The sequence below is a fragment of the Centroberyx affinis genome, unplaced genomic scaffold (assembly GCF_046629955.1).
Source record: "Centroberyx affinis isolate AG114_WGS23_722 - 3 ecotype Tasmania unplaced genomic scaffold, CSIRO-AGI_Caff_v1 ptg000649l_1, whole genome shotgun sequence".
In the NCBI taxonomy this organism is placed as follows: Eukaryota; Metazoa; Chordata; class Actinopteri; order Beryciformes; family Berycidae; genus Centroberyx; species Centroberyx affinis.
Genome location: NW_027279275.1, coordinates 147291 through 169426, shown reverse-complemented (window position 1 = coordinate 169426; position 22136 = coordinate 147291). Strand labels below are relative to the sequence as shown.

Here is a 22136-nt window from a genome sequence, read left to right as displayed (position 1 = left end):
TGCTCATACACTCAACCTTTATGTTTCTGCAGCTCATATTTAGAGAAAGTCACCAGGTTTCGAGACAAATCCCTCCTTGCTCTCTCTCCACCTGTCTGATTTAGGTCTGTTTCTGTTTTGTTCTGGGCAGCAGGATCAGCCTTTGGATTTCATCCAAATCCACATTGATCCTTCACAACTTTCCTAACACCTTATAGTCTCTATTATATCATGTTGGTGTAAAGTGTGATGTGTGTCATTAAGTGAATGAGGAATCCCTACTGCTATCAAAATGTCAGGCACTTACTTACAATATAGAATGTACTCCACAGTGCTGCAACAATATATCAGAAACACTTTTATCAGCATCTTTGGTATTTCATAAAATCAATTCAGAATTCATGACAGAAGTATGATTGTCTTTGCTGATATCCCTTGAAATTATATTTGTTTTACTAGATGGCCAGCTGACTGATGCATTGTTATTGTTTCTCTAGGTAATGGATGCAGCTTTGGAAGCTATAAGACTTCTCTAGGATTACCAAGAGTCTGAGAGAAAAGTGTTACTATCTTTGATTCTTTTTTCTTTTCTTTCTTTTTTTTAATTTTTTTAATTCATACCATTTCAGTTTGGTATTTATCCAGGGTTCTTGATGTTTAATTACATTCTTATTCCATTACTATAGCAGGACATGTTTAGCTTATGATCTATTTTGTTACTATTTGCTCTCTGGCCTCCCTGGAGGGGGGCATGAAGAAAGAAAATTTCCCTACAGCGATTAATAAAGTATCACATTATTATTACATTAATTGTGTACATTTATTGGTGTGAGGCATGGTAATCTTAACCATAACCCTCCAAGTTGTACCTCCAAGTTCATTCCTAGGTGATGAACAGAAATATTTAAGAAGCAGTAGGCTAATGAAATGTTTTAGGACGCATCCCTAGTGCCTAGTTTTCACTATGTACATTTGCTAATAAATACACTTCTGTATTCAGCAATTTATTGACAGTCAAGCAGTCTTAAGCCTAATGCTTTCAGTTCTGAATATTTTTGAACGCACCCTCATAGGCCACACCCTCTTTGCTCGAGTTCATTATTGTGCTTATTGTTTTTATTTGTGCTATTTGGCAGTTATGGAAACCATGGCTTGGAGTGTTTATTAAATAATTCTTTCCAAAATACATAATCAGTTCTACATGATAACCAGAATTTAGCGTTCAATGCTTGAAACGGTCCAAAATCAGTTCAAGAAAAAGGACTGCACAGCCATCTAGTGTCTACGCATGGAATGCCAGCCGTCATGATGTCGGAGGTCTTGTGAGTTAGCTTTTAATTAGCCACCTAATTAAAACTAAAGTCCTACGACGCCATCGTAAAAGCCGTTAAATAAAACCACCCGGACATTTTCGTTCCGTCCATTTGTCCTGAGATTTTTTCGAACAACGAATCGTGCAACGAGCTAGCCTTGTATGACTGAAGGACCGAACCAAAGCAGTCACAGCGACAGGATGCTCACAGAGGGTCAAGGTTCCCACGCATTCGCGTTGCTTGCATTTTGAAGTTCGACTTGAAAAAGGTAACGACCCATTCATCAAAAATGAAATAACTCCACGTGTGATAATCAAGTTGGTAGTCAAATAACATCGCTGATGAACTTTATATTAACGTTACTTGGACAAGAAGTGTATTTTCGTGACTTGCAAGAGATTCACTTTTTTTGAGTTGCAATTAGCTACTAGAGTGCTAATGTCGTTCTTCATGGGTGGAATCAGGCTAGTAACGTTGACGTTAAGTGAACTGGAAAATATCAGGTGTGCGCTGACTTGCCCAGTCAATATGCAGTGGGATCCCCTTCAAGAAAAAAACCCCAGGAAACAAAAGTTCAAGCCCTGTAATAACCCAGCGGATAAAGTTCCCTAAAGGCCACTCTTATCACAAACATCTGACCAACTGCTGTCAAATTGGTCTCCGCCGAGGCCCGATAGGTAGTTACATGAAACTGCTGGGAGAAAATTGGCAGTTTATGTTCCCAAAGTTGCTTATCAGCGAACATACTGTACATACCTACTAGAACATCGCTAAATACTTTTCCCAAATTGCTAGGTTTCACTCTTAAATTCGGCATACGTCTGATCCACTAAGCAGCACTTATTTCAGTAAAATATCTTGTTTTAAAATTGATTAACACTGGTTGCTAACGACCTCCACAGTGTGGAACACAGCGAAGTACAGGCGAAGCCGTTTCAGTGATATGCTGTGATGCACTATTCGAGTCCTTTCTCTGCAATAAATCAAGCTGAAATAATAGTCCTAAGGGAAAAATAATTAAAAAATCAGGTCTACTGAATTTTAAGGTCTTAAACTTTCAAGCAGTGTGATAACTTTGACATGTAAATGAAAGTATTGACACTTTAAGTACAATATTTGGGGGAAATTATTACAGTATTATAGGCTACTGCATTGGTTTTCTAATAGATATTTTGAAAAGTGGCTTCATGATTGAAAACAAGAACTTCTTTATAGATTATTTATAGTTTTTTACAATAGTCCATTCAATTATTAGATGTGATGTGAGACAGGAGGAGGTGATAATGAAGTTACACCCTGGGGTCAATCCATTCCTTAGTCAAGCATGAGTATCACAGGCAAATGAGTATTACAGAGACTAAGCAATATGTGCTAGGCAGTACCTGAGTGGCCATGACTTGCTAAAATGTTATAGTATGTTAGCAAACCAAAATATATATGTGTGTGTTTTAGCACTGCAGTGGTGTAGAAAGTCAGTGTTACATTTTTATAAAAGATCATTCATCTCAGCTAGTTGCTGATGTGATGATGCCTGGCTTTCAGTAGGCTTCATGCAGACCCTCTCACAAATTTTCTGATTGTTCACTTGACTAGGGTCTCTGACATGGACAGCAGCAGAAAGAAGGTGAAATTTCAGTGGTTACGAAGTGCAGCTGGTTCCTCCACAAATGTTCGCAGGAGAAATGCTGGCTTATGCACACCCCCTCGCTGGAATATGTTGCCGGTTGAAGATTTGAACACTCCCTCCTCTGGACTTAATGAGTCCACAGGATCTGCTGGCCTTGGAGCACTCAGCCTAGACACTCCCAAGAGAAAAGCAGATGTGCTTAGTGGGAGCAGTCCCTCCGTAGGCAAAATCAAACTGAGGAAGCTCTCCAGAAAACATTTTAAGGAATTCAGTCTTTCCAAGGTAAGTCTTTGCTCTACATCTTGTTCTGGCTTATCTATCCAAGATAACGTGGACAATGAACAGCGCTCTTGACAGCATTACATCTATAGTGATCTTTATGGAAACTAGACACTCAAAAGGTCTCTTTTTTTATGCATTATCGTGGGCATAAGTAGTGGTTATTTGCCCCACTATCTACTTCTTTCCTCAGGCCACACCTATGGAGAGCTCATTCAATCTGGAATCTACAGAGAGTCAGGAAGTATCGTCTCCTCAATCTCACTCTTTTATCTGGAAGAAGAAAGACAGGACACCAGAGGAAGGATCAAAGGCTATCTACTTGAAGGCCTTGTTCGCAGCTGTTGGCAAAGGAGGAGAGAGACACCCTACCAATATCCCCAGCACCGACAGCAGTCCTTGTGTCCCCACTGAATCTTCACCAGTGACGACTGAGGTGCTCACTTCTGCACCAGTTGACGAAACAGTCTGGAACATTAGCTGCTGCTCACCCCCACCTGAGAGTAAGTCTGAGGACAACGCTCCTATCCAGGGAGGACATTGCTGGTTCCCCCCACTGGTGTTTTTGGACACAGAAATCCAAGGTGACAGCACAGACCTGAGGGTAAGTCCCAGCTAATGCCCAGAAAACACTCAGAGAGTAGTCGTCATTTATTTCTGTTTCAATCATTTTCAATTGCATATCATGTTATGTTTCTTGTCTGTGATTTACATTATTCATTTTAATCTTTTAGCTAATGCTTTTATCCAGAGCAACATACAATGAGTGCATCGGAAGAGCGAATGCTAGGAAAAGAAACAGAATAAAAACTAAAGAGAGAGATGGATTTTTTTTTTAAATATCAGATTGTTTGTTTTTGATTTTAGAGTGTTGTGCTGAAAGGAGAGGATTCGCCCAAGTGGTCTGATGCTGAGGACCCTGTGTCTGTACAGGCGACTCACACTCTGGCTCCAGAAACGGATTCAGAGGCTGAGGTCGATTACTCATCATTACCTGTACTGGAATATGTACCACCAAGTTCTGTCTCCTATTTCATGAAGTTTCAGAACTACTCCTCTGACACCCGAAAACACATCAGTGGTCCTGTGAATACCCAGCTGATTACGACTTCCTCTCTCACCTTGCCATACACAAATGAACCCACTGGTGTCACCCATGCAACTACTGATGACATACAGTTGCCTTTCTCACAGTCACGGAGGACAGTTTTCGTTTCAGTCAAGCAGCCCCCCTCAGACACGCTGGTGAGCACTCAGACTCCCAACAAAGGTCATTCCAAGGCACCCAGGGGTGACACAAGGGACCATAACCCCACCAGTATTATGGGCTCCTCAGCGGATCCTTTTGCTTTGCCCATACACTCAAGTAGAGGGGTATCATCAGTGCCAAAGATCCCCCCTTTATGCCACAGTCTGTCTTCTCCCCTCTATCCCTGCTTGGACTCCACAACCCCCCGCAGGTACTCAGATGTTGGCTGTGCCACACGCTACCACTCCAACCCTTCTAGCCATTTTGGCAATCCTGCAAGAAGAATGTCCATGGGGGCAGAACCTATATGGACCAGTGACTCCTCCCTTGATAATCGGGCTGGTTTCATAGACACACATTGTCATCTAGACATGCTATATGGCAAGCTGGGCTACCGCGGGACATTCAGCCGATTCCGGAGTCTGCACCGGAGCAGCTTTCCATTACAGTTTCATGGCTGCATCGCAGACTTCTGCAACCCACGGCTCATGGTGAAGGAGGCACTGTGGGAAGGTTTGCTGGCTGAAGACTTGGTATGGGGGGCATTTGGGTGCCACCCCCACTTTGCCAAGGAATATTCAAAGATCCATGAGCAGAGCATAATGATGGCCATGCGACATCCAAAAGCTGTGGCATTCGGTGAGATTGGCCTGGACTACTCCCACAAAAACTCCACCGACCCCTCTAAGCAAAAAGAGGTAAGGTCTAATCTGACCGGTCTGACTTGAATAAGGCTACTTAGCCCAATCGCTGTTTATCTTAAATCAGATGGGTTTGGGTCAGAGTTTAGTGGCCAGAAATGTATTCTATGGTAGTTAATTCAATGAAATATTTTGTTGTTCTGGTGCCCTCTGCAGGTGTTCGAGCGTCAGCTGCGTTTGGCTGTGGCCATGCAGAAACCTCTGGTGATCCACTGTCGGGATGCAGATGACGACCTGCTGGAAATCATGAAGAAGTGTGTCCCATGGGACTACAAAATTCACAGGTGTGTGTGGAGGCAGGTGTATTTGTTAATGAGAGTGTCATCCAACTAATCATCCAACTAATTATTTTCAGTCGGGTATAGGTTATGTCACATCTGGGGTTGCTAATATACATCAAAGTAATAGACATCATTTATCAGTCTTTCAAGTAATTGGAAAGGATATTTATCTCAAACTTGGATCTCCTCTAATTACTCCTCTCCTCCTTTCCTCCCTCTACTGTTATTACTCCTCCTCCATGAGTGGAAAGCTACCACTTATCAAGGCACTATGGATCCGTCTCTGTCAGTCTGTCAGTCATGCACAATACCTCAGACACGTGGATTGGATGTTGAAAAACTTGGAATGTCACATGTCACCACTGCCTTTTGTCATTTTCAAACTACATTGTTTGTTTGTCCTTGTGTCACATGTGATATCTTATAGGTAATTGATCCAATTTTGACAATACGTGAGGAAATAATGGTAGCCCTTTACATCGCGCTATACAAATTACAGGGTAATAACTGTGTAATTACATAGAAATTATCAGAAAGGAACTGGTAATATCTGGAAATTAGTAACTATTTGTAATTATAATGTGAAATTTCTTGGTAATTTCTGGTGATAATGAGTAGTTATTAGCATAAAGTTGTGCAATCATTTCTGAATAATTACTATGTAATAATTTGTTTACCCTAACCCTGCTAACCCTTCTGTCTCATGAAATACATGGAACTTCCATATTCTAGTTCAGTATTAAAGTACTAGATAACACCATGGAAACTGTACAGCCAAGGAAAGTCAGGCTTGATACCTCAATATTATAGTTACTTTACTCTGTGCACACAATGCGCGGATCACATTTGGTTAGGCCCATTGTTGGTAGTCACTGCTCTGACTAACTGGGTACTAGAGGGTCCGCCTCTTCCCCCTGCCCCAAATGTAAAATGATTGGTCAAGCCCAGTAAAGTCAGGTCAGGACTAATGAGATTCAAATATATCGTGATAATATCATGAATGTCACCACTAAAATTTCACTCCCATAGCTGGAGAAAATTAACCAGTTTTCAGCCAGCGTCAGTGCAAGGACACAACGAATATCTATAATCTGCATTGGACTGAATCAAATTGAATCAAATCACGTCAAATCAAAAGTGAAACCAACCGTTATTGAGTTGTTGACCTGCTCTTAGGTTCAATTGTTGATTTTATATTGACATTGCTGTTGAGTTTATCTGAGAAGTAGAAATTCATAACCCTCAGTTCAAGTCCATTCAGTTAACTAATTATGCAATTAAATCAATCTGTGAACATTTTAACAAGAACAATTTTCTCTCATTATTGAATGTTTGCTTCTGTGGGCTGCAGGCACTGTTTCACAAACAGTTATCCAGTGATCGAACCCTTCCTGACGGAGTTCCCCAACCTGTGTGTGGGCTTCACAGCCCTGATCACCTACCCCAGAGCCGCAGAGGCCCGAGACGCTGTCAAAAAGATCCCTCTCAACCGAATCGTGTTGGAGACAGATGCACCATACTTCCTGCCGAGACAGGTACATTTAAATTCAAGCCCAGGAGCAGTCAACCCCCAACACCGAGGATCCAATGTCATCACTGACAAGCAGGCATTTTCCCAGCTCTTCTTATTAATAACTGCAAATTGGCAAAATTACATATTGAAAAATGTCACCCTTGGTTTAGGGTAGGAATTGAACACCATCCGCTAGCCACTATTATTCTTGTAAATTCATTCTTCATTTGAAGGCTTAATGTATCCCGGAGTTTTTCGTACCATTGAATAGGTACCTGAGCTAGGAACTGCTAACTCACCTAAAATAATAGTAGTATGGGTTTCAATGGAGAGTTTTAGTGTCTCATAGTCTAAATGCCGTTTCAGAGGTTTTCTGCCAAGAATAGTATGGAGGAAACACTTTGACATGAAAATGGTCAGATATTGAATATCGGCACAAAATTGCTATGAGCGATTGGGATGCTCTCCACTAAAGGGCACAAGTGAGCTAGATGAATCATATATGAAGTGGTAAGATGTAGCTTAAATGAAATGAACTGTGCAATTAATATACTCATTTTCTAACACAAAATTTAGAAATTGTCAGAGCGTCGAATAGAGCTCATTGTTTGTGCAATCCATTTTTTATTGCCTGTATGGCTCATTATCTTCATCAAACGCACTAGTGAGTATACAGAGTGGGGGAGAGCCACTCTGTATACTATGCAGTGGAGCTTGCATGGGGTTAGTCTCTCGCTCCTTCTCACTTGTTCTCCCTTGCCCTGGTTCTCTAGGTTGGTAAAGACGTCTGCCAGTTTGCCCATCCTGGAATGGGCATCCACACCCTGCGGGAGATCAGCCTGCTGAAGGGAGAGGACATGGCCACAGTCTTCACTACCATCCGACGCAACACCACTCAGCTCTACGGCTTATAAGCCTGAGGGTAAAGATAAAATCTGTATTGTCAGAGCTTGTTTGTGAACTTAATGTGGCTTTTTGTTTTAGGTTTAGATTAATCAGCCCTCCTTGCATAGTTGTATGAGGAGGAGGAGTTGACCTACACTCTGATTTTAAGATGTCTTAAGGACTTAGGAATTGATCCTGCGTAAAAGTGAAAAGGTGAAAAATAGCGAATGGAATTCAAATATCTTTTGTCTAATAGAGACACTATGTTTATCCGTTTATATAACATAAGACTCATTGTTCTTCATTATTGTAATTAATTTGCTAAGCATTATTGGTTTGATGTTTGGCTGTGTGTAATTTGACATCCCTTGCCTGTTCTGAGTTGTCTGGATGTTTGTCTTTCTGACTGCTGTGATATTGTTTGGTTTGATACAGTGCTGACAAATTAAAAGCCTTTAATCCTGCCTCTTTGCCCACAAGGTGTGCTGTCAGTGTACTCATTCATGTACTTATTAAAATCAACTTATTTTTTTTACTTTCTTCTTTCATTAGACCCATGTAATGTCTTCCCCTATGTAAAAGAAGAACCTCCCTACCAGCAAGAGTGGATTAACTGCCTAGGAGAGATTATAACTTAAATAATAAAAACTTTAATATTCCCTACTAAAAACAATGTGACATGTAATATTAAGTCCTGTATGAAGATGCACTCTGGAAAACAGTAAAATATCCTCTGTAGTGCGGTGTAGCGAGGTATTATTTGTGGTGTTTAGAGCGAGGCTGACCCTCTACAGAAGTGAGTAAGGAAGTGGCTGTGAAACAGGTCCATTAGCTTGCTTTTATACCACCAAGCACTTCACACCCATTTGGGTTGAGTGCTTTTATCGTGAGAGTGATTAACATTGCCTTCTGGTGATGTTTTCTGGTGGCGAGAGTGTGCCATCTTATTTTTAGGAAGACCGGAGGAGTAGATTATCAGTAATTGGACAGAGATGCTTCTGATGAGTCAAGATTGACAAGGGAGAAGTGGCAAACTATATACCTCTTGTTGCTAGGTTTTCAATGACGGCCTTGTTTCCAAGAGTTGTTCTAAATCCACTCCAGAATGTAGGTCAGAGCTGTGTCCACGCTTACCTATCAGCACTTATTAAAGGCTACAAGGTAGAATGCAGGACTGACACGCACACACATCACAGATAACCAATATTCATCAGTAAAACACTGATTCATCCAGTTTTGTGTTCCTTCCTCAGATTTGAACAGGAAGTTTCACGGCCTCATTCGTTGGAGTTGGTAATTCGATGTTCACACCATGAATAAAATAAAAACTTTAATGACTGTAGAGGCAGAGACCTTCAAAGCCTCAAGCAGCGGACAAACCAGGACAAGGAAGAGCAGACATAAGTCAAAGACGAGACAGAGAGACGACAAGTAAATTGAAGGTTTAATCAATCAGGGATATGTGTGGATTTCCAAAGTGAAAGACATTTTGCAGTGGTTATGCCTACAATATATATATGGTGGTTCTGATCAATGCTGACTGCCTATGCATGTCATAACGCTGAAGGTAAACAGTTCTAAGTTTGTACAAACTGTTGTTCCCTAGACCAGAATACAAATATGAATATGAGCAGTTGACTCATCTGCTGACACAAGACCGTATTAAGATGTTGATATTGTCTGGATAAAAATAAGACGTACCCATACTTGTACTGCGTGTAGAATGCTACAGAATAGTAAAAATAGCTGACAACGGTGTGTGACCTATTCAAGGTCACAGGCTTTATGCTGGACACAAATGAATTATGAATCTGAACTTTTAAACATGCTAATTTTCACTACAATTTTACACACGCTTTCACATCGCTGACTGGTATTTAGGATCTATTCTGGGGAATGGCTTCATATTGTAAATGCTAACAAAAAAGTAGGTGATCAATAAGCTGTCCTAGATTTATAAAGTGGTATAGGCTGCATTCTCTCATTCCGCATTGCAGCTAGTTTAGCCTGAGGAAGAGTGTCTTCAAGAACTCTGGTAAAAAAAAAAAAAAAAAACTTTGAAAGGGAGGAGACCAACATGTCTAATGACTAAAGAAACAAGCTTTCACTATTTTAATGATCACAATCTGATTCAGGGAAAATTTTGGGAAGTCATGACTGCAAACTGGAAACTCTTATCCATGATATTCAAAGTTGTGATGGTCTATCTGAAACAAGAAGAGACATAATGATAAAAAAAATTATTTGATTGAATTACAAAATCATTTTACTTTATTGACTGAAGGGAACATGATTTGCCCTGAACCCTGTTTCTATGTATAAAATAGAAAAGTTGGGGCACCTGCCGCTGTGTTTCCCAGAAGATGCTGCAGGATGTTCTGCAGCGCTGCACCATACTCCTCATATTCCTCCTCTCCCATGGTGATGCCAATGTCGAAGGGGGCGCTCATCTACTCAGAGGAAGGGAAGATTATGAAGTTATTACAAGTATTCTGGTTTCATAAAGCAGAAGGAAGGGCAGTGAGCTATAGCCATGAGTATGATTGTCACTCACGGTAACACGATTGCCCTCATGGGGTGGAACAAACTCTTCCATGGCTTGCCGGCCAACTCGGGGAGACTTCCCTTTGCTCTGTGGTTGACACAGGACAGAGAATCTCATGCTTGTAACGACCTCTGCTTTACATTGGAGGTCCAAGTGCAGTCTTAGGGAGATTTACATGTTTCTCAGCTCTTGTATATTGTATAGTATATTCAATGCATTTCCACATCTTCTAGAAACTCAATATTTGGCTTGAGATGGTAGTAATGTTGCTGATACCAGCCTGCTGTTTCCCAAGGCAGCTATTAATACTGCAGAAAAGGAAACATGATTAAATGTAAAATAATGATAAATGGTTTGACACTGCATGTGAAAGCATAAAATGTCAAACAAATACACAAGTAGCCAAACAACCAAGCCTTTAAGTTATATGAAGCTACATTGATATTGATAATGACTCAATATTAAGAACAGTAGATGGGAAGGAGACTACCCAAGTTAATGCCTGTTATACACAAGTAAAGATTTAGATCTTGTCAAAATTAGTTTTACATGTTTAGTCTACATTCTATTTCAGTATCTTCATAAAGAGTTCATCCTACCACTTAAAATCCAAATTAATGAATGTATTAAAGGGACCTATATCTTATTAATATAAGAACGGCAGAATAAGAACAATTGTGAAAGAAAACATCTTACTTGAGGTTTCTGAGACGGGCTGAGAAAGCTGGAGCCTGCGCTGGTCGACTTGCACCACAAGGCCAGAGAACACAGCAGGAAGACCATCAGGCTGGTGTTTCTCTTCACAGGCATGGTGAGGGAGCAAGAAAATACACTGCTAGATCTACTACACACAATGATTAAAAAAAAAAAAAAGTTACAATGCTATGATTAAAAATCTTAATCTGCTACTATGAAATCATTGTGTTTGCTCCCAGTGAATAAATTACACTGACACTCACCTTATTTGCCTTGAAAAGTGATTTGGTTTGGGAGGTTCTTGCCATACTTATATACCTTTCATCCTCAACTTTCATACGGGTTTGAAATGTATTAAACATAAAAGTAAGTAGTGCTGTTATTGACATATCTTGGTAGCAATGGGCTGTTCAAATGTTTGAATTGATAACAAACTTGGCATTGCTCTGTTGTGACCTGATGGCAGGCTTACTGATCATGGTCTTATCCATACAAAGGGACGATGGAAACAATAGCTTTGCTGTCATAGAGATATTGGTGAATGGGATTCATCTAGCTTGTCTACCACAACGGAATAATATTTGAGCTATCATGTCCAGGTCCAGAACCGTATCACACTGGACAGGTGTTCAGGTGTATGACATTTCAGAGTTGTCTCTTTCAGTCAAATATAGCCACACTTAATACAAAATGGATCAAAGTCATGTTTTAATTGAAGGATTTGATGTCATAGCATCAAAGTAATGTCACAGTCCACATTTCTACATCAACACATATTGTACAGCAAATTAAAGCCCTCAAATGAAATTATATGCTATTTCATGATTTTATCAAACGGGACTAGGCCCCTATGTCATTTTCCAATCAATTGTAAAACTGGATTCACTATTGTACAGACTTTGGCCCCAAAGGTTCAATATACTTTGTTTGAAGAGGAACATTTGACCCTTGGTTAAAGACTGCTGGGATGGAAAAGATATAGTGTTTTGTGTATAAGCATTACAGCATTTATTGATATATGGCTATTTCCATAAGTTGATAGCCCCTTACAATCCTTTGGTACAAAATACATAGGCCAAACTGTCATGCTTATATGAGTGTAAGTTTACCTGGGAAGTGAAGGGGAAGTGAGCCTATATCTAGACCGGCTTCTCAATACAGTACATGCGTACTGTATTGAGAAGTGTGAATTAGGCTATTTGGAGAGGAAATTAAAATGCAATGGTATATATGAAGTAATAGCAAACCACCATTAGCCTACTAGAACTGTGGCAGGCACATTTCAAAAGCTGGAGAAGAAACAAAGTTTGATTTTGGGGAGTTGATATTTAATTTCCTATCTTTGGTCGGTTTTGGTTGAGACACACTTCCTATTTAAAACATTGTTTTTACTTCAGGAGATCTAAGACTATCTTATATTTTTCCTAAATATTGCACAACTGTCAGTGCTCTCTCTCTCTCTCTCTCTCTCTCTCTCTCTCTCTCTCTCTCACACACACACACACACACACACACACACACACTGTAAAGGGGAAGAAACGAGACGGCTAAGCTAAGAGCCATGAAGAAGTCAAGAGGATATAGCATGTGAAGATATTCACCAGGATATTCACCACGGTTTATGGATTGAGGACGAATGTGTCCAGAAAATCCACTAGTTGGCGGTAGAGCAACATTATGCCAGCGGGTAAAACACCAAAGAAGAAAGTGCTACTCATGAAACACAGGAGAAGAAGAAAATGCTAACTTAACGGCTGTACTGAAAATATATAAACATGGATAAAAAGAAGAAACCATTCGACGTGACTGCTTCATCTGTGAGTCAGCTATACAAACATTTTATTGGTATAATACTGCTGCTGCATGACGTTTTATTAAATCATAAAAACAGCCTGCCTTGATAAACACAGTAACGTTAACATGCTAGCTAATGTTAGGCTACATTGCTAGCAAATATAAACACTGCTAACTTAAGCCGAGTTGCATTTTTAATACTACTAATACTTGGGTAATGCCTTGTTTCTTACAGCTAGTAGACCTTAAAGCTGAATTGTACAGGAAGCAGGAACAATTCAAACAGGAGAAACTTTGCCAAGATGCTGGTGCTGGATTCAAATCAAAATCCAAAGACAAGGTATGTGTTTTATTGGGCAGTTTGATATGAAATAGCATTTTTCCTGGTTGTGTAATTACAGATGTACTGTCATAACCAACATTGCTTTTATCCATGTTCCTGTGTAGAAACCTAATGTGTGGAGCAAACAGAACGATGGGGTTTCAGCACGAGCTCAGAAAGACATAGAGCAGCTGGCTGAGGAGGAGAGCAACCTTGACAAAGCCAAGTGAGTTCAACACCTAAAACATTCACTGTCATCACACACCGGTAACCAAACTCTGTGACTGTCTATTTTCACTGGCATTTGTCTTCTCACAACAGACGCAGGTTGGAGGAAAAGGCCAAACTCTATGAACAGATGACAAAAGGAGACTTTCCTGGTTGGTGAATCATGAATGATTGCCTCTTGTTTAGTGTAAAATACTGTCAGATAAAACGTTAATGGTGTATATTAAGAGCAATGGTTTTGGCCTTGGCACAGAATGTAGACTTGACTTTGTATTTGCATGTCTTCTGATGCGTCAGATGAAGAGACAGAGGGGCTGTTCCTGGTTGATTTCACCCAGAAGATTATTGACAAAAAGAGGGAAACAGTTGCACAGAGGGAGAGAGAGGATGAAGAAAGAGACAGCTCGTCACCTATCCCAGCCCCTCAGAACCCAGATGAGGAATGGTAAAGTCTGATCAGCATTTAAGGTCCAAATCAACTGAATGTAGTACTACAGGCATTTATTTTATCTGTTTACTTGGATCCCCTTTAGCTGTTTCAGAGGTGCAGTGCTTGATTAATTATGTAGATTATTTCCATTATTAATTTTGTACAACATAGTATTCAGCTATCCAATGAACAAGGCAATGCTTTCATACTATTACTACTACTACTACTAAGTGCACTGTTTTCCTATGGCTTCTCTCTCTGTAGGGTGGACTATGTGGACGCGTTGGGACGATCTCGGAGATGCATGAAGAAAGACCTGCCAGAATTTAAGAAAATGGACCAAGATCTTAAAGGAAAAGGGTAAATGTTTCACAAATAAAAGCATTTTAAAGGTGCAGGTCATGGCTTCTTAGAAGACTAGATATTGGTGACTAGATATTGGTGTCAAGCTGGGGACCTCAACTCTATTGGATCCGATTATTCCATGTAGAAATGCCACGGCTGAGAAGACCTTACTATCAGAGGACATGCGTCGAGAGCTGCAGAGGCAGGAATGGGAGAGGGAGGAAGAGGAAGCTATGAAGAGGCCTGTCGGACCGATCCACTATGAGGACGTCAGGGGGCAAGGTTTGCATCATGGCATTTCCAAAATGTTTTTGAAATTCAAGGGTTAGATTGTAGGTTCTTGCACAAGAAAAGACTGTTCCTCTCTTTGTTCATCTCAGAGGCCCGGGAGCTTGGCGTGGGCTACTTTGCCTTCTCTCAGGATAAAGATCAACGCAGAAAACAGAGAGAAACTCTGGACATGCTCAGAGACCAGGTGAGCAGCTCAGAAATGGATTGGTATAAAACACTGAACATCTTATTTTAAGCGTGTGCATTTGAAACGGTACAGAACAATCCCCCTCCTCACTCAGCCCTCCTCAGACCACCACCCACCCCACACCATGGTCTCATATACTCTACATGGATATGTTTGCACGTGCACACAGACACACACACACACACGTCACACTGTACTAAAACAGACAGACTATCCTGCTAATCTGCACATAAACGATGGCATAAGGTTTTCAGCCTAATCAAACTTTGTACATATGCCATTTTTGTATCTTTCGTTATGAACCTCATTTTACTTAGTACATCGTCTGTTCCAAACTATTGCCCATGTTTCTACTCTGAAACAATTTTTCGGTTCTGAATGTACACTTGTAGTGTTGATGTTTGGTCTACTGTCAAACAGTATATCTTATTTGTACGATATGTGAGGTCCTGTTACGCTTCATCCTGCACCTAGTGTGTCATTCCTGTAAGGAATTACTGTCTTGTAAATGTGTCTTCACCAATTCATCGGGTCAAATTCCTTGCGCACCCGTTGTTTTTGATGAATAAAACTCTGTGTTTTTCTTCTGTCCTCTCTTTCCTGTCCATCCTGTCCTTCAGACAACAGAACAACGTGGTAAGAGGGAACTACTGAAGGAGAAGAGGAAGACCATGTTGCAGGCCCGACTGGCCAAGGTTAGACAGAGGAAAATGAAGAAGACTAAGCTGGATGGCACCGAGGAAGGTTAGAATCCACCTCCACCCTGCATCAAATGCAACTAGGGGCTGTTAACTATTTGTTGCTATAGAATTTGACCTCTTCATGTAAAAAGTCTGCTTGTATACTGCAATTTAAGTTTTCATGAATGCTAATAATTGTTATGAATTGTTTCTCCTAGAAGAAGAGAAGGAGGAGGAGGAGGATTTGATTGGCCCCTCACCTCCATCAGAGGAGTCCCCAGAGGTCGGTACACTGAAGAAGGTGGAGGTGGAGGTCCAGGAAAGGAAGGATTCCAAGCCTGGAGTTCCCCATGTCAGAGAATGGGACAGGGGCAAAGGTAAACCTGATCACTCAAAATTCTTGGTATTACAGATATCTATGACCACTCTAAATGAATCTTCTCACTGCACATGACTAGGGTGAAAGTAGGTCAGATCTGGGGTAGGTGGTTCAAATAATTATGTAGGCAGTACACTGGATGTACTAAGGTTGAGATGAGATCTTTTTCTAATTAGGTTTGCCGTAGATACGTTTGTCTGTTGTACTTAAGGCATGTCAAGACTGTGGTTACTCTCCTGTCCTAGAAACTTAAATACCCGGTCAACACCTTAACAACACCTTTTTATATTTCTTCTTCCAGAGTTTTTGTTTAGCGAGTGGAAAAGTCGACGTCGGGATGAGCGAGAGTCAGAATTTGCTCCTCCATCTGCATACTTTGCTGAGGAGCGGAGACCAAGACAAGGAAAGACTGTCATTCAGGAGGAGAATAAAGTGTCCTTCAAGTGGTCAAATAGCCCAGGAGGAATCTCTGAGAGCAAGGGAGAACGACAACCCATCATCCCTCAGCCTAAAATTACCCCTTTACCTCCTCAACCTCAGAAAAAACCTCCAACTCCTATACAGCCCCAGACTACATTACAGTCACCACCCTCAGATGGCCTGTCTGAGTCAGCTCCTGAGTCTAACCCTAACCCTCAGCCTCAGCCTCAGCCTCAGTACTCCTCATCAGCAACTGGCCCTCAGTTTGCTACCTCTTTTAACCTCCAGTTTCCTCCTCCTCCGTTCTACCCCCAGTTCCCCCCTCCACCTCTTCCTCAGTATACTGCTCCACCTCACCCGCTTCCCCAGTTCCCTCCACAGTACCCTAACCAGTATATGCCCCATTATCCCCCGCAGTATCCGCCTCAGCTGCAGAGCCAGTCTCAGCCTCAGCAGCCCCCCCCACCCGGCTGCCCCCCGCAAGCCCCTCCTCAGAGCCTGGATGACATGCTGTCCTTCTACAAGAACACGACCTGATCTTAAATATTTTCAGTTTGCTATGTAGCCAGTTTAATAATGTTTTGAGTGTGAAATACTGCTGCGTCAATCTGTTTTCCTTTTTAAGGGGAACTTAATCTCTGCTCTGTAGTAGGAATTTGGATTGACATTGTTCTGACTTTTCTGGTTCTTTTTGTCAGTATGAAAACATTGCCAAGGTTACAGCTGATTTTCCCTTATCTTTCAGCTCTAGTGATTCTAGTGTTTCATTTGTTTTTTGTTAGCTGAGGTCATAAATTGAATGGTGGATGAATGAAGAAACAGAAGGCAAAACACCACTAGGTGGCTCTGTGCCCCTTCCTTGTGGAGCCCCTGAACCTCTTCCTCAAAGGATGTCTACAAGTGACCATTGGTTTATTTAAACTAATGTGTTTGCATTTACAGTGTAAATGTTTCTTTGACCTGAGTAACTTATGACCCAGTTTAAAATGGAATTTTAAGGCTCATAAATTCACTATTTTCCATTCATTAAATGTACAGCCAACACATCTTTAAATCATCCCCATGTAGCAGAAAATGTTGCTGCTGACATAAATTGCTTTGAGATGATTTTACACATAATTTTGAAACAGTAGTATGATTAATGATCTGTCTATTACATGAACAAAATAAATTTCCCTCTAAACTCATTCAAGATGTATTCACCATTCTTCTCCTTGGTTTTTGTGTCTTTTACCTTTGTCATGCTCTACCTTAGCTCTACATACTGATATGTGGCTGGCTGTTATTGATTACTGTATAGGATAATGCTGATGTCCCATGGGTTGACAGCAAAATAATGCAAGCAATGTACAAATTTAATTAAATATTACTTTGTTCATTTGTTCCTGCTAAAAAGTACTTTGTTCATTTGTTCATGCTTTGTAAATCACTTTCCTATGATGACAACTCTGACAACTCATTGGTCCTCCCTTTTGTGTGCCATATACTGTATATTTGCTCTTTGATACATTTTAGGACAAAAAGGGCGACACCATGGACACGTGGGGTTAATAATCATGATGGTATAAGCACATCCATTTTACTTAATCTCTTCTTTTTCCTTTCTCTATCCTTTCTTATTTTCTTTCAATACCTTCATGATCATTGGTTCTCTGCACCTCTGACATTTTCTTTTAGTAGTTGCCAAGTGAAAATATTGAGGATGCTAAATGTAAAACAGTCAAACTCAAGGGTGAAAAGCCCAGAGAAGCAACCCCCACCGAGGAGAGCCCATCTGCTAAAGTTCAACCTCCATTTCTGAGGAGGAAGGTTCCTCAACCAGCCACTTGCAATCTGCCCATCTCCAACCAAGAGCTGCTATCCAACCACAGTAAGACACACACATACATGCGCAGCTATGCAACACTTTTGTGTTCTTCGCCTATCTTTCATACTCCCACTTTCTTTCCTGCAGGACTAAGTCTGCAGGTTTGTCGTCTCTCCCGTACTCCTCGCCCCTGCTCCTCAGCTCGGCCCCTCCCTGCCCTGCGGTGCTGAGGCTGATCCTTCAAACCTACAGGGGCCAGCGCTGCCACTGCTTCAACTGCCTGCCCATCCTGTCTGACCTAGAGCTGGACCAGCTGGACGTACTGGTGGTCTACATCACCTCCTCCATCTGTCCTCCACCTCAGTCCGGGGATGAGGAAGCACCACATACACCACCATACACCACAAACCGGTCCATGCGTCTTGCAGTCCCTGCACAAAGGTGAGCTAGTGGGTGTATCTCAGATGGCAACAGTTTCAGTTTCCAAGTCCAGCAAAGAAATGTAAATTTGAATGGTATTTGAGTCATTTAAGAGCAGTGAAATTAGTGATGAAAAGGGCATCCAGTCATCACATTTCTCATTTCACATAATGTTGGTGGGGTTATTCATGCTAGATAGGAATACATTCATCTTCGGCTGTCTGTCCTCAGTCTCAAAACCACAAGTGCTATGCCTTCCTGGATGATATACGGCCATGCTGCTGGTGACAGTAATTTAAAAGGGCACTCTCTAATTTGAAGAACGATAGTATTTGTAACAGTAGAGTGTGATTTAACGACTTCTTCAACTCTTTCACACTCACCCTTGCAAGCTCGCTGCATAGCAGGGGGTCTGTCTGGTCAGCTGGCTAAACCATGTGATCTGAGCCAATAGGTGTGACTGTGAGTGTTACAGGTGTCATTCATGCTCACAACTGCTATATTGTCCTGCTGGTGAGGGCAGGATAGATAGTACCATAGCTAATTCAAAAGTGTGCTCATAAATAAGACAGGACAATATTTCTACAAGAAGATTACATCGAAGATTACATCGATGTTGCACTTGATGGATGGGAAAACCAAATTAGACGTGATGACCTAATCTGCTGTGCGTCTCGGTCAGAGCTCTTGGGACTCATTCCGTCTGGTGAAATATGACACAGACGCAGCCAACCGTCTGACTCAGACCTCCGCCCCTGCCCTGGTCCAGAGGAACCACGTGGAACCTGGAACATTTCTTTTAGGACACAGATGGGAAAGGGTTTCATGGTTTGCCAGTGGTTTGAATATTAAGAGCTGGAACTAAAAACTTGACCGCAGATCAAAGAACAGTTTGCCCCATTAGCTAGATATTTGACCTGGTTTCTGGCTCACCTATTTCCTCTCTCAAGCAGGAGAGTAAATAGTTTAGTTCTTTGTGTGCTTTGTGGATCTCCTGTATGAAGAGGTGGGTCTCTTCCTGGTTTGGTGGATTGTTGACCCCCATGTGACCTTAACTGCTGTGTTTTTTCCCCTCTTTGTTTCTGTGGCCTCGAGTTAGACCAGTCCAAGCAGAATGGGAAATGCACACTCAGACAGCCACGGCACTGTCCCCTTGTGTGTGTGTGTGTGTGTGTGTGTGTGTGCATGCATGTATGCGTGCGTGCATGAGTGCATGCATGTGTATATGTGTTTGTGTGTGTGCTTGTGAAATACTGTGTGTATGTAAAATTATATGTGTTCGTCGGCACTGAAGACAATTTGCTGCCTGAGTAAATTTGCTGGCTGGGAGGTTAGATGGTGCTGATGCAGTGACAGGACCTCATGGAGGGATGGCCATACAGGGGATTTAAATATGCACATACATGCATACATAATGCAGCATAGTGCTCGATACTCATAACAATAAAGAATAGCCCAATTTAATGAAGGTTACAACTGAATAATTCAACCCTAATAAGAGCACACAGTGACTGCAGTGGTGACCTGAATTTGTTTATGATTAGGACCTTTGTTTTTTTTTCCTCAAGTGTCATCAGTTGTTTCCTCTGAACCAAAAGAATAAAATGCATAGTAATGAAGTGACGTCTTCTTGTTCATGTCCTGCCACCCCTCTCCCCCCACCCCGCCTTGTTTCATGTGTGTCCACAGATGTATTTCAGAGGAAAGCTGGTTTTTGCTGGTAGTGCGTCCGGTTTCAGCCACAGCAAACCTCATGGAGCAAATGACCAAATCAAAGGTTGACTTCACCAAGGCAAACTTCCTAGCTCATGACTAGAAACTGGGGTGAGTCATCCACCTGCCCCACCCTCATTGCCAACTTCCTCCCTCCTCCCTCCTCCCTCCTCCAACATATCACTGATACAACTGATCAGGTTATAGCTTACTACATTTGACCTCCATAATGCTCCTAGTGAACAAACTTCTGTCATTAGTGTATAAAAAGTGTAAAAAAACCAAACTACTTTTTTCACAGTGACTATTTTTTTCCAGTTGACTTACTGAGTATCAATCATCAAAAGTGTGTGTGGGATATCTAGATGGATAGATATTTGCTGTCTTTATAAAATGTGGCACAGAAGAAAATTTGTGAAATAGATTTCCTAGACATATTTCTCACTTTTTCCTATCTGTACCGGCAGCTTTTTACCTCAGATATGGCAAAGTAATGTGAAAGTAATTAAGAGTAATCAGAATACATTACTGAGTTTGGGTAGTCCATTGGATTATGTTACTTATTACAGGTTTGACGAGGTAACTAGTAACTGTAATGGAATACATTTTAAAAGTAAACTATCTGACCCTGTAGACAGATAGATGGATGGATGGATAGATAGATAGATAGATACATAGATAGATAGATAGATAGATACATAGATAGATAGATAGATAGACCCTACACACATTGAAGCGCGCACACACACCTCAATTATAATGAGTTGACTGATATCTGTTTTTATAATAGAAAATAAAAGACTCTCTGCATGTGGAAACTAGTGCAGTGTAATTTTTTTAAAATAATTTTTGTCTTATTAAAGTTATTCTGCAAAGCACAATCGTGTTTAACCCACAGTCACTCGTGTAGTGTTCAGACACATACTATCACTGTGAAATGTAGATGCTGTACACACACACACACACACACACACACACACACACACACACACACACTGTAGGTGTCAATTTACTGTAGATACTCTTTACAGTTGTGCAGCTATAAAGCCCACCCTGTCAGGGCTCAACACAGGAGCTAATGGAGCCTTTACGATGAGGGTTATGGGTCGAAGATGGTGTCTGACACTTATTCCTTAGTAATTCCATCTTAAGTCCTCTAGACCCAAACAGGCAATCAATGTTCTCTTTATGGCACTGCAAGGCCCTGATCCTGATCCTGGGAGGGAGGAGCAGGTCTTGCCTCTTGCGAATGCAATTTTACTAGCATGAAAGGCAAACAAGCAATGCTGAAGCACAAGAGGCTGCAATTCCCTCTGGTTATTCCCTCCTACTGGAAAGATGAAAGATCTAACATGGTAAGGTACAATAAATCCCTTCACTGAGGGATCAGAGAGACCAGAGTTGTTCCCAGAGGGCTTCAGATACACTAGGAGTAGTGACGTTTCCTGTGAGTCAGGTTATATTGGACAGCCTGGATTATGTCTGTATTGATCCTCATCTACTACAACTGCTTTGTCTTACAAACAGCCCTTTCACCACAAATTTAAAAAGTCACTGGCCAGGGACAGCAGCAGCAGTGACATGGTGATCTTAGCAGAAATTGTTATTTAGTGCACTGTTAGAAGAGTGTCTTGAAACACAATAATTGCTGAGAACTGGTGATTTTTCAGGGGGTTGAAGATAAACCCAATTATCTGTGTTAATACACAAAATGTGAACTGAAACACCTATCTGGCTTTCTGTAACATCTAACATACATGCTACATTTGAATTTCAGTATTTGCAATATATATATTTCATGGCACACCTGTGAATCCACAGTGAAACTCAAAACAAGTCTTCCAAAGGTCTTCAATAAAATAAAATTACTGGTACTTAATTTACATTACTTGTATTTTCTCATAAGTTGTAGTGTCCTCTTGAAATGCAGCATATAAGTAGAATGATAGAGTGTGTTTTGGCTAGAGAGGCGCTGTGTGAGTTAACAGCATGGTGAAGTGGACTCTGAGCATTTAGCTGAATTAAGAAACACAAAGGAATTAAGATGATATT

At 41.1% G+C, this 22136-nt stretch overlaps 3 protein-coding genes across 4 annotated transcripts; 2 read left to right on the top strand and 1 right to left on the bottom strand.

The window, feature by feature from the left end:
• Positions 1 to 2895: 2895 nt before the first annotated feature.
• On the top strand, positions 2896 to 8150 carry tatdn2 (TatD DNase domain containing 2). Its single transcript, XM_071519013.1, has 6 exons — positions 2896 to 3201; positions 3392 to 3802; positions 4066 to 5145; positions 5305 to 5432; positions 6781 to 6964; positions 7716 to 8150. The coding sequence occupies exons 1-6, from the start codon at positions 2896 to 2898 to the stop codon at positions 7854 to 7856; spliced, it is 2250 nt and encodes a 749-aa protein (XP_071375114.1). The 3' UTR covers positions 7857 to 8150.
• Positions 8151 to 10014: 1864 nt separating this feature from the next.
• Positions 10015 to 11182, bottom strand: ghrl (ghrelin/obestatin prepropeptide). Its single transcript, XM_071519029.1, has 4 exons — positions 11069 to 11182; positions 10382 to 10459; positions 10169 to 10277; positions 10015 to 10034 (listed from the first exon to the last, which is right to left on the bottom strand). Exons 1-4 carry the CDS (start codon positions 11180 to 11182, stop codon positions 10015 to 10017), a joined length of 321 nt encoding a protein of 106 aa, XP_071375130.1.
• A 1578-nt stretch (positions 11183 to 12760) lies between these two features.
• On the top strand, positions 12761 to 17489 carry ccdc174 (coiled-coil domain containing 174). Of its 2 annotated transcripts, none has more exons than XM_071519028.1 (11): positions 12761 to 12885; positions 13098 to 13202; positions 13310 to 13410; positions 13506 to 13564; positions 13710 to 13857; positions 14107 to 14202; positions 14333 to 14469; positions 14568 to 14662; positions 15286 to 15409; positions 15567 to 15722; positions 16026 to 17489. In XM_071519028.1, exons 1-11 carry the CDS (start codon positions 12844 to 12846, stop codon positions 16679 to 16681), a joined length of 1719 nt encoding a protein of 572 aa, XP_071375129.1. In that variant the 5' UTR covers positions 12761 to 12843; the 3' UTR covers positions 16682 to 17489. The 2 variants fall into 2 exon arrangements, with proteins under 2 accessions (XP_071375129.1, XP_071375128.1); XM_071519027.1 differs by having other exon boundaries at positions 15564 to 15722.
• Positions 17490 to 22136: the final 4647 nt, after the last annotated feature.

Coding starts and splice junctions, on each gene's coding strand:
- tatdn2 (XM_071519013.1), top strand. CDS start 2,896: ATGGACAGCAGCAGAAAGAAGGTGAAATTTCAGTGGTTACGAAGTGCA. Junction 3,202..3,391: donor AGGAATTCAGTCTTTCCAAG/GTAAGTCTTTGC, acceptor TTCTTTCCTCAG/GCCACACCTATGGAGAGCTC. Junction 5,146..5,304: donor ACCCCTCTAAGCAAAAAGAG/GTAAGGTCTAAT, acceptor TGCCCTCTGCAG/GTGTTCGAGCGTCAGCTGCG.
- ghrl (XM_071519029.1), bottom strand. CDS start 11,182: ATGCCTGTGAAGAGAAACACCAGCCTGATGGTCTTCCTGCTGTGTTCT. Junction 10,460..11,068: donor GCCCGTCTCAGAAACCTCAA/GTAAGATGTTTT, acceptor TGTCAACCACAG/AGCAAAGGGAAGTCTCCCCG. Junction 10,035..10,168: donor TCTGGGAAACACAGCGGCAG/GTGCCCCAACTT, acceptor TTCTTGTTTCAG/ATAGACCATCACAACTTTGA.
- ccdc174 (XM_071519027.1), top strand. CDS start 12,844: ATGGATAAAAAGAAGAAACCATTCGACGTGACTGCTTCATCT. Junction 13,203..13,309: donor AATCAAAATCCAAAGACAAG/GTATGTGTTTTA, acceptor GTTCCTGTGTAG/AAACCTAATGTGTGGAGCAA. Junction 15,410..15,563: donor GCTGGATGGCACCGAGGAAG/GTTAGAATCCAC, acceptor TGTTTCTCCTAG/AAGAAGAGAAGGAGGAGGAG.